Source organism: Protopterus annectens, chromosome 8.part0 (assembly GCF_019279795.1).
Source record: "Protopterus annectens isolate FY-2018-M chromosome 8.part0, PAN1.0, whole genome shotgun sequence".
NCBI classification, from domain to species: Eukaryota; Metazoa; Chordata; order Ceratodontiformes; family Protopteridae; genus Protopterus; species Protopterus annectens.
The window spans coordinates 1,415,111,969-1,415,124,674 of NC_056741.1; the positions used below are offsets into that span (position 1 = coordinate 1,415,111,969).

The 12,706-nt window shown below is 35.2% G+C and overlaps 1 protein-coding gene across 1 annotated transcript in view; it reads left to right on the forward strand.

Annotated features, from left to right (window-relative positions):
* Positions 1-12,706, forward strand: part of GRIK4 (glutamate ionotropic receptor kainate type subunit 4) — a 5,029,336-nt gene that overhangs the window by 2,241,762 nt on the left and 2,774,868 nt on the right. The window contains exon 5 of the mRNA XM_044081017.1: positions 1,899-2,032. Within this exon, the coding sequence (XP_043936952.1) occupies positions 1,951-2,032 (82 nt within the window). The 5' untranslated portion in view covers positions 1,899-1,950. The remainder of the gene's footprint in view (positions 1-1,898; positions 2,033-12,706) is intronic.

Genomic DNA, 12,706 nt, shown 5'->3' on the forward strand with positions numbered 1-12,706 from the left:
TGTCACAAAAACTTAGCAGCTTAATATTATTTGTCAGGCATAACTGGGGATTCAGATATGGGTGTGACATAAAATAAGCAGTTCAGTCTACCTATTTAAAGCTGAACTGATGGTCAATGAACATACAAACATGGGTGTCATAGATGTCATGCATGGTTACAACAGATATTTAATGGAAATACAGCACAGCAACAAGCAAGCTGCACAGAGGTATAACCACAGGTGTTTCCATGGAGATGCTGATGCTCTAAGTGCAGCTGTTTGTGAGCCTGATTTCATTTCACCTGAGTTAGTAGAAAAGGTTCGTGTGCTCATGGGCTACTAGGTACCATGGCTTTGTGCACTGCTGCATGTAGTATACTTGCTGTAGTTCTGCTCAAACAAGCTCAAAGTCATGCAAGAAGGAAAGCCAACAGAAAGCAGCAAGCAGTGAATTGAAACTTGGAGTGCTAGAATGACCAAGGCAGATAAATATTCAGGACACTGCAAGTTCTCCTTGTTTCATACCAGCAAAGGGCAAAACTTGTTCTACATGTACAATATAAGCAATACTAGTCTCAAAATAAACTTAAAGTGCTCTAAAATGCACTTTCCTGGGGTTGGAAGAATCACAAATTGGTCAAGTCTAGCAAATTTGTCAGCTGAGATGTGCACCACTTCTCAAACAAGCACAAAGTCATGCAACACAGCAGGAAATAACCGAAGTAACTTCTACTGGTAAGGAATGCTCAAGATTCTTGGAATCCGAGAAGCTTAACTCCACATTGTCTGGAGGGTAAGTTCACGTATAATGGATGTGATGGTCTCATCTGTTAAGGTGAACTGGAAAGAAATACATGGTTAGACAGAGGCATCTGAAGATGTTTTTCCTCAGGTTTAGTGAATTCCCCGTCATCTTGATTCAGCTGATATTCTCCTTTTGCAGGTTTCTCTGGTGTATCTTAAAAGTATCTCCTGTTTCTCCATAGGATGGTGTCTTTCTCAGCTTGGAAAGCATATAAAGAAAACAGAACGTTTTCCTTACTCATTACTGCCAATTCACATTTCGTTTCTCTGTCCAGCTTGAATCTAACATTCTGACTTTGGTCTGATAGAGAATACACTGAATGTTACTTGTTATAGAAATATTATTAGTAAGCCAGGCTTTTTGATTCAACACAAGTCCATTTATTAAGCAGCATGCCATTATCAGGAGCTTTATCATAAACCGCAGTAATTCAGACACTGCTAAGAAGTCTTAAAATATACATTAGGAAACCCAGTCATGATTAATCAATAATCAGCCACACCATGATTTGACATCTGTACATTATGAGAATGCCATAGAGGTTATTCTTAGAGTTGACCAAAATACATGTGCAATTTGAGTTAAAAGTCATGCTTCTATCAGAAATTCTTTTTAAGTTCCTCTTGTAAGTCAATCTCAAATTATATGTTTGCACTGTAATATATGGCCATAGGAAAATTACATAGAGATAGTCTGAAGATATAGTGTTATCATGTTATTTCCTGCAGAAACATCTGCTATGGATTTTTATTCACTTTTTTTGCTACCTGTGTTCACATGACACACTGTATTGGTTCTTTTAATCTAAGCATAGTTTAACTTTGCCATGTTAGCAATATGCAGTAGTCAAAAAACATATTTCAAGAAACTACTATCAAATGTTTAAGAAAAATAAATGAACAATGATTCATTTTAAGTTAAATACATAATGTTGTAGTATTTTACATTCATAGTGTTATGTTTGCTGCAGTATAAGTTTTATGAGATAGCTCTGATTGCTTTTTAATATGTTTGGATACAGAAATTGGATTATCTTACTATTGTCAATATGTACAGATCCTGCTGATAATAATATATTTTTACTGACTCCTACTCTTCCATAATTTTCCAGGTACTAATGTAATGCCCAGACCACAAGAGGGCTCCATGAAGATTTATAGAAGATGCTGCGGGTCTTGGCGCCTCTGGTGCTACTTCTGGTGTGGGTAACAAAGACAGTGGCTGGTCTGCAGTCATTACGCATTGGTAAGTTTTTGACTGAAAGTAGTTTGGTATTTAGTTATTTGTAATATGGTGTTGCTCACATCTATAAACAGGAGAACGCTTGAGTTTGGTGTAATTTTGTAATATTTAATTGATTACCTTCATGGCATGACATCATAGCATGTAGTATGATGGTCTTATCTGCCAGTTACAGTCCTGGTACCATATAAAATACCACTTGAAACACCTCCGTCCTGTGTGGTACTCTAAAGTAGCAGACTAATATACAAGTTATTGCTCTGACATACATGCAAGAATTTCAAATTAGCAAAACTATCTTAGTCTTATGTTGTTGCTGCACCATTAAGTATGAGTTTCCCAGTTTGGCAAGATATTTGCAGTCTTTTTGCTGTCTTAAAAAGATGACCAATCGCTTGCATGTAACTCACAGATAAATAATTCACCTATTAAAGGTACACTTAAATCATAAAACAAACAAACAAATGAACTTGGACTTAAATAACAGTTTTCCACAGTTGGTCTTCTGTATGCTCTTCTTTGAACCTAAATCAGCAGCTAGAGAAAGTGCTATACAAATGCATCACATTAGCTGAACTGTCATTTTCTGGGTATTCAGCCCAGTATGTAGAAAGTTCTATTTCTTCATTGTCCTGATAGAGCAAGTTACATTAGACAAAGAGGTACGGCTACAAGAAAATATCTTGTGCAGCTCTGTGTAGCAGCAACTTAGACAGCAGCCTCAGAATCTGAATGAGTCCAAATTGTGCATGACAAATTGTGGACTACTGATTGCGAATGACATATTGTGAGCTAATGATTGTGAATGACAGATTGTGAGCTACTGATTGTGAATGACAAATTGTGAGCTACTGATTGTGACCTTTGTTTATGTCAGCTTAATGAATAACAGAGCTAGGAATGAAAGATTGACTGTATGGCTATGCTGCTAACGAGGCATCACTGAAATTGGTATGCATCGTGGTACCAAGGAGGATCTGAAAAGGCTACATGCATGTAAATTTGTGCTGTAAGCTCAGTAATGCAGACTATAATTGGGGACTGTTTTCGTCCTTCATGTCCAGCTATTAAATGAAACAATTTTTTACACGATTGTTGCTGCTTGTAACAATGCCCAGGTCCTATAAAAATGTAGCTTGAGCAGTAGTGCATTCTGTACTGCCATCAGCAGAATGCTGATGATTAGAATCGCTGTCTCTTCTTTTTCTTTAGTGTTTATGTATTTTATTAAGAAAATGCTTACAGGTGACTGAGACTCAGATGCTCAGGCACTGGATCTGGAGTCATTATGCACAGCCAGCCCCCCCCCCCCCCCCACATGCTTGGACACAGATTCATGTTCTGGTGAGGTGCATCAAACATACAGAGTGGAGTTGCCATATCTCATAAGCTAAGGACCCTCACCTTGCATAGCCTTGTGGGTGGTGCATCAGCATCTCTCACTATTCAGTCACTTATGTCTAGGATTTTGGACTGTGTGTAGGTTTACCATTTGAGCTTTTGAAATGAGACACTGTGACTCTTTGATGTATGTTTCAAGGTGGCTGCTGCCTATGTTGTGTGTTTGAGAATTTGCTGAGGGTAGATGTTTCTTAGGTTACATTTAGGAAACCTTTGCAGTTTAAGTAGGTTACCTCTAAAGGATCTCAGTATGTGTAGGACTATGTGTTTAGTTTGAGCTGTGTGTGGTAAGTTCAGAGTGGCGTTCTGTAGAAGTGACATCCTGATCATTATCTGTATTATGTTCATGTGAGTAGAATGGGTGCAACGAGAAGTGCAGTGAAACAATAGTTAATGTAACATCCAGTTAGCATGTAGGAGCAAACTCAGAATACAATAATGAAAGGCAAACAATTAGCCATGTGGATTTATGACTAAAGTATTGATGAATTATACCTTCTTGAAGGTGATGTAAATGTAGCTTTCTGTGGATCTGAATTTCTAACAATTCCATTCTGTCAACTCTAAAAAAGCAAACATATGCTGAACATTTTTGAAAAAAAAAAAAAAAAAAAAACTTCACTAAATGTCATAAAGCAAACAGCTCACCTAAGAAAACAAAACAAAGAACATTTGTGGAAAAATGCATTTCTAATAAATAGGTTTGCACTTTTGCAATAGACGAGGACTTTTCAGATAAGAGTTACTTGGCAGATGAGATTGATAATGTGATTGGTGATGTTTTATCGCATAGGCATCTTTTTCTAATTTTGATACCACCACTAATCATAGGGTTAATTCGGATACAGATAGGTCTAGGGTTGTTCTGACATATTCTAGTGATGCTAATTTAGTTTGTGATGTTATTAAGAAAAATTGACCTATTTTGATGGTCAATGAAATCTTGAAGAATAAATTAGGTGATCAACTTAGATTTTCCTTTAAGAATGGTTTGTCCCTTAAACGTCAGTTGTGTTACAATTATAATTCACTTTCTTGTCCATCTTCAGTAAGGATAGGCACTTTTCCTTGCAGGTCATTCGATGCTTGTAAATATATTTTATCAACATCTAATTTTTTACATCATGATACTGGGAAGTCATATAATTTAATTTTATATGCTGATTGCAATAGTACATGTTTAGTGTACTTGACTTAATGCACCTACAGTTCTTGTTTATTGTTTTTGTGTTGGTAAGATTAATCATTTTATTAAAGAAAGTATTTTAAAACATTTATACAGTATAAAGAAAAGGAAGACATCCAATGCATTAGCTAAACACATATGTACTATGGATAAATATGAAGCTTTTATGTTTTTCTTTTACAGTTGTTGAATGTTAATTTGAGCGGGGGAGTTGTGTGAAGTAAACCTGAATGTATAGAATTAAAATGGATCTTGCAATTACAGGCCAACAAAGGTTCAGGATTAAATGAAACTGTACCTTTAACACTGATTCTTGGATTGCATGCATTGTATTATTAAGTATTTATATGCATTGATTAATTGTTGTTTGATATGGTCTGATGAAGCGCCAGTTGGCCGTGAAAGTGCTTACCATTTATTAAAATATATATTTTTATTACTTTTAGTCATGTTAGCTGGTCTTCTTTATTTTTATTTAAAAAAGAGTATTGCTTTTTATGTTACCACATCAGTGTTATGTTATAAGAAGCCACTCTTGTTTTTTTTTCTGGGTCACTCTCTGTATCATGTACCCCTTTGGAATTGTGAGTGACCAGTGGGGCTGTTTTTTTTGTAGTAGTTCATTTCTAAGTCATATTAGATTAATAAATGTCATTGTTCATCAAAACTCAATAAGACCCATCAAAAGGCATCTTGTGTGATAGGAACATTTCTAAGCAATGAATATAAAGCAATCTTGAATATGCTAGATGATTTCTGTCAGTGAAAGCTTTACCATACATTTCATAAATGTTTTCAGTGTACTGTCTCTGAAGAGTTTCAAAGTAGAGAGTTTCTCCTTATGAGAATGAACAAAAATTTAAATTATATTCTGTAATACTTGTCACAAGAGTTTTAAATAATTCAACCATTATATTAACATTTGTGCCACTGAATACTTTTTTAAATAAGGCAGGTAATTTTTTTCTTTATTACTAAAGCTAATTTTCTTATTACTTATCATATCTATGGCTTTCATTTAATTAACAGTTTTAACCTGGGTTCAGTTCTCTAGCAAAAATATAGTTCACAAAATGGTTTTAGAATTCATAATCATCCTTTTTCAAATTTGCTATGAGTACAGATTGTTTCATATACAAATTACAGAGTTGTACAAATTTTTCCTTTATCTTTTGCTGCAATTGCCAGCTGTCACTGTCCACTGTTAATCCGTAGTGCAAGACCCTATCTCATCAGTACTTGGGTGGCCTTGACATTCCAATATAACTAACACATCAGTCCCAATACTGGTGGCTTTCCTCAAAGCCAGAAGTCTAAATAATAATAATAAATTGCCAAACCTCACTCTGGCATTTGAAAAACATACACATCTGCATAGCTACTGAATCATGGTTTACATTTAAAGAGAGTAGTCCCTCTGTACCAGGAAGTAGTGCTTTCCATGCCTTGAGACTCAATGGCAACTGTGGTAGACTCTCCAGGTTTGTCAAGGGACATTAGATCCTGATAGATCCATAGGGACTCACAAACTGAGTTTCTGTAAATATAGATCACTCTAGATAGAATTAATTACCAACTAATAGTTTGGAACACAACACCATTTCTACCCTCTTATGACCATGTAACATTCGTTAGTGTTATAAATCATCTGTGTGTTAGCAAAAACTCTCATGTTTTTGGTAATTTTAATAATGTTTCAATAAATTGAACACCTATACCTCCAATATAGTTATGCCACAAAATTCCTAGACTTAAAGATTTCCTTGAAGAGATGGTAAATTAACTTACTAATGGACACAGCATTCTTGACCTGATTCTTACAAATATGGCTGCTTAATATATTGCTCCTCTGGTATCTCCTTCCCCAGAGAAGTCTGACCATAAGCTTATCATCTTCTCCTTTTAACTGCCAAAAGCTGCTACAGCAAACCCCCCCTTAAATTTAAGGACTACAGACATGTCAACCTCAACCTTCTCTATGACGAAATATCAATATTCACTTATGACTGTACCTATCCTGACCTAAATACAACAAACTCCACTAATAAGTTCTACATAGATTTAGAAAAATGCATAGAGCTTATAGTTATATCAAAAGCATGTATTAGAAAAAATTCAAAATCGAACCAACCTGGTGGTCCACCACCAGAAATAAACTATACAAAAAGGAAAGAAACTCCTTGAATTATTTAGTAGAACCAATCCCCCCTCTTCTCAAGGATAAAATCAAACGTATTACAAAAAAAATGAAGAATACTGTCAGATCCACTAAAGGAGCCTAAGAATTTAAGCTGGCCTCTAAAGCCAAAGATAATTATAAATCTTTCTTTAGCTATATTAGAAAACTAAATATAAAAAAATCTACATTGCTGTGAACTTGTTCATAATGATGTCCTGTTCTGACCCAATAGTCATCACCAGTGTCTTTACAAACAAATTTACCAGAATTCCATGCTCCTCCTATTATCACAAAGGATCATTTAGTGAAAGTGTTAACCAAGGACAAAATTACCTCTTCTGCGGAATCTGACAAAATATCTAGTTGCCTAATTAATAGTGTTAATCATGCCCTTGCAGACTGAATCATGACTGACCAAAAATTGTGAAGTAAAGATGCAGTGATTCACTGGCTGTGGAGTGTAACTATGGAATTAGTATAGTTGATTGGGGGGAGGTTAAGCCCCACACATGGGAGGTACATGTGGGGCTTGCCCCATGAAATGTGGGTCAATGAATTCAGTTTTCAGTCAAATTTGTTCAGTCTTTTGTGATTCAGTGAAATGTGATCCAGTCAAGATAACTTCAGTGATATTAATATTAATAGGCAGTTCATGATAGAATTTGGCTTGCTGCTGTTTATCCAATTAGTCTGTAAAAATATGCTGATATGACTCTGTGACACATTTGTCAGCAAAATAGCATTGAGTGCAGTTATCTTCTTTACTTTCACAGTTTTTGCACACTTGTTTGGTAATGTCAACTTTGTTATAAACATTTACCCTGCAGGTTAATTAATCAGATTGGTCACATTACTTGTAGCATGCAGTCAGTCTGCATTAAATAATGGCCTCTTTGATTATTGTTTTTTAGCCTGGTAGATGCATGTCAACATGATCTTATAAGGCATGTTTACCTTTTTTAATCATAGAGATATAGTTGACATGAAATTTAGAATCTGCAAATTGGTGCCATGTAAGACTTGTGACAGTAAATGCAACCCTCAGTAAACCAGGGTGGATTTACAGTCTTTTGGAAAAAAATGGGGAGATTGGATACTGTCTAATTAAAGAGATTACCACGGAATGGCTGGGATAATGTCATATGATGCTTATCTGATGCATTTTTGATCTGTTGATATAAACATTTTACTGAGAGTGGGAAATCTAGAACTATGCAGGAGAGTGTCCTTTATATATTGCCTGAAATGCTGTTTTTTTTTTTTTTTTTTGCTTTGACAAAGAAATAATAAATTTGAGTGAAAATTGCAATATATCAATATTTTATGCTAAGGGTTCATAAAGCGATATCACAGCTGTACATAAACTGTAAGGCAGTCAGAAAAAGTATGCTGAACTGCTTTTAATAATTTGAATCAAGAAGTGACAGTGGACGTGCTCTGAATATTTTCCTTGGACAATACCAATACGGTACAGAAATGTGTTAGAAGGCATGATGTTGACAAAACATGTGTGTTTTACCTCTATTCTTTTCATTTATTTTCAGTGATACAGGATTCTCTTAAAATGAATCAATGTGTGTGTGATGTATAAATGGAGAATTAATATTCTTAGGTAATAGTACTGTATCACATAAGGGCGTATCTATTAAAGTTTCTAATGGATGACTTTTAGTTAGTTTTATTGCATGCATTAGATATTTTTCTTTAGTCAAGAAGTCATGTCCTAGATTTTCTGATTAGAACCAGTCTAGGATAAAACTCAGAATTAAACAATAGCTCTTATTATTTCTTAGCCTAAGGGGAGCACAGCTGAGCATAATTAGAAATGGTTGTTCTTACTGAATTATCTTAATAAAGAGAATTGTAAAGAAAGATTTTACTGTAAAAGAAGAGAAATAAAGTGTAATAAAAAAGCATGTGGTTCTTTCCAAGTGACTGGCGGGACTTAGTTTTAGTCTGGAGAATTCCCCCATGTGTTTTCTATAAATATGTGGTTGTCATTCACTCCATCAAATCAGCTGCTCAGAATGAATAACTCTGAAATACTTTTGAATGTTCCAGTTACTGAAATGTAAATATTTTGGATGAATGGAACATCAAATGCATGTGTGTAAGGTAACTGTGGGTTTAAGAAACTAATGCTGATTTTTTTCAGATATCCTGAAGGTTTTATTATTAGGAGGCAGGAGTGTTTGTGAAAGTCTAATTGGGATAATGTAAGGTTAGAATACGGGATAAGTAATGCAGTAGACTTAGTATTTTGCTTGTCTGCTTGTGTGTGTGTGTGTGTGTGTGTGTGTGTGTGTGTGCGTGTGTGTGCGCACGCGCGCGTATATATGCACACATAAGTGTCTTGTGTACTTGATAGTTACAGAAGGGGGTTTTAACGTAAGATGCAGGGTTAGGGTTAGCAGGTATTATTAAGGTGTGCAGAGGTCATAAACTTCAGAGTGCCCTTCAGAGGTGTGGTCCCTCAAGGATCTGAGCTGGAAAGCCCTTAAATATTCCATTCTGTTCGCTGTGTATGGGATTGTTGATGGGGAGGGGTGTATGCTTCATTTGCTCATGACAAAAGCTTTATTTTTACTGATTTATTTTTTCACTCAGAGTAAAATTCACTGCAGTGCCAGATGGGCTGTTTATCTGTTAGAGCGTAACTTTTCTATAAACTGCTTGCCTTAAGTTTTTTTTTTGATAGCCCTGCTGTACTAAAGTTGTTGATTTGTGAGATAATAAGACTTGCTTTTGTTTAATATACATTTTAGAGTTTGTTATGATTAGGAATGAAGAAGAGCGTGTAGATTACACCATAGACAAGGTTTAAGACAGATGGCCTACTTTATTTTATGTTCTCTTTGGGGATTTTGTAGTCAGATTAATAAAGTAAGTCATATATATATATATATATATATATATTTATATATACTCCAAAAAAGAAAAAAGGTCAGAGTGTTTGTACCACATGGTGGACAGATTCAAATTTATAAAATGCCTCAAATGATATGTTGTGTCCAAAACAACTAAACTAGGGATATTTTCCTTACTTTGCAAACAGACTTAATTGGGATTACTAAGCTTGTCTACAACACTGTTTCTACAGATTTCAGAGTATAGGTTCATAATTATTTTGTAGGATTCGAAACTCTCCTCATGATTTTTCACAGAATGCTGGTTATGCTGAAGGGTCTACAGTTGTTATGGTCTTATGTGGCTCTCCCTCCCCATTTGTAAATTGGTACCACAACAGTCTTTCATTATTGATCACAGAATTGTCCACATACCAACATTTTGTTTAAAATTATTGAACAGTGTTAGATTTTTCCTTTGTTCTGTGTAACACACCACCATTTATTTAGCTGCTCTTGCAGAACTTGAGATTTTAATTTTACTTATGGCAAAAGTTATCATATATGACATTATAGAAGAGGAGGCAGGAGTGAGAGAGAGAGATCATCTACTGGTTGTTTCCTTGTTTGCTGGAAGCCACAGAACACTTCTGTCTCAGTTAATGGCATCAGATTACAACAGGGGCTTGGAGACACATCAGACTATTATACAAGTAGTGTATCATTGCACATCATCCCCAAAGGGACATAGGTACCGAAGAATTAAACAAACTAGAAGAGCTAAAACATAGTGTGATACACTCACTTCATTTGCCTTCCTTGTCTAGAGCTATGAATTACCCACGCCCAGATAGCTGATAGACATTCTTCCCTGGAGAATGAGGTCCAGCTTGACAATGAGACACTTACTGCGGTATCTGCCCCTCCAAATATGTGGGACCCAAGAGGGACCAAGTAATTTGGGAGTAATCAAAGACATAAGCATCAGTGCCAGAGCTGATATATCCTAAATATATTTATGTGTTTGTGAGATTTCATCCTGCCTGTCTTTTGAGGATGTACCAGCATGTGATGCTGTGTGGTGTGGTCTGAGTAACTTCTGAGGGCACAAGCCGAGCAGTACATGGATGTCTTGTACATTATCTGACTGTTAATTAAATCAGAATTCTCCAAATCACAAATATGAGTAGTCAACTGGTATAAGTTCATAGATGAGTACTAGGCAATCTGTCTATAGACTATTACAAGCCTAGCCAATAACCTGCATTCAAAATTTCTCTTCAGCCTCAACAAAAGATAGACCCAGGAGAATCTGAATCTGTCCATTCAGTTATCTAGGTTTGCCTTTAAACGTGGCTGGAATGTTACAGCTACATTACAAGTCACTTGCTAAATTCAAAACTTTAGCTTTCAACATTTGTTACTTTCTGCAATAATAAAAAGCATATTTTGTATGGGAGAAGATTTCCATACAACCCAATGGAGTAGGAGCAAGTAATTCCAATCCTAATCCACAGGAATATATTTTGCCATAGTCAGTGGCTCACAGTGTAGCACGCTCACCTTTGTTGCTGGAAAATCAGAAGACTGTGGGTTTTATTCCCACTACAGGTGCCTAAATTCATGTTCTATTACTGACACTGCAGTACAGTATAAGAGGTTGGTGCTGCACTCCTGAATGTGTTGTCTTTCGAGTGAGACATTAAACTGAGTTCTCATATGCATGAATTCATGCTAGCCCTGGCGGATGTGAAAGATCTCATGGCATTTATTAAAAAGAATAGGGGTATGTCTCCAGTACTGTGGGAAAAATTTCCTCTGCTTTGCATGAATTCCACTGTAGGTCTTCCCTGGAAAGAGGCCATGTACTACTGGGACTAACTTGGTCAACAAATGGCAGATAAATAAAAAAGCAGATAGTTGTAGGTTGGCAAAAAAAATAAGTGTTCTTTGAGAAAGACTATGTATAACAACATTTTAAGTGATTTATTTACTCATTTTCAGGTGAGTCATCTTACAGTGCTTGTAAACATGCTCTAATTGAGCACTGATACTGTGATTTAATGTTTGCCATACAATCGGTTATTTGATCAGAAATTATAACAGCAGCTAGCTTACTTGGTCAGTTTTTCTTTCTAAGCTTTTTACCACACTGCAAAGCATAGTTATGCCAGAAGCAGCACAGAAATAAATACCATTACATATAGTAGCATTATCAAATAAATTCACGGACACTGAATTATGGTTCTCAAATAAATGGCGTGCAATTTTCATAACAAGAAATTTAGGAATTCTACCCATATTTTAGTGCAATTTCTAGACTTTATGATGATTTAATTATAATATTCAAGTAGTACATTATATATATATATATATATATATATATATATATATATATATATATATATATATGGTTTATTTTGATTTCCACGAAGTGCCTTCCGTTGAATACTCATATCGCCGAATGGTATGCTGAAAATAAAAACATTGTTCCACCCCCTTGTTGAACCATGTTAATAGCAACGGTTCAACATTCACTGTATTTTTGGAAATGTGGCTGTTGGAGTACATGTTCCATTCGATGTTCAGTGAGGTGGTTCACTGACTTTCTGTTTGAGGTCTAGCCACTTGGAAAATTGGCTTTTGATGTTGCCATCTATGATGGAAGGCATTTTGTGGAAATGACAATAAACCTATATATAAATATATATATATATATATATATATATATATATATATATATTTTATATATATATATATATATATATATATATATCACATTTCTTAACCAGGTTAGTCCAAATGAGCATGAGCCCATTTTCAGTGGAGATCCGAGGAGAAACGCTCCAAGAAAGCCAAATTACAATTACAATTTTGACAGGATTAGATTTTTTTCAAAGAACAAAGACAATTTTACAATGTGTATACATAGCAAGATAGTATGCATTTGTAACTAAAGAAAAGAAACTTAAGTATAAGCAAGTAAATATAATGAAGAAAAGCACTGCACATTCCATTCGGACACTGTAGTTAATTAGCTAAATGGATATGGATATATATATATA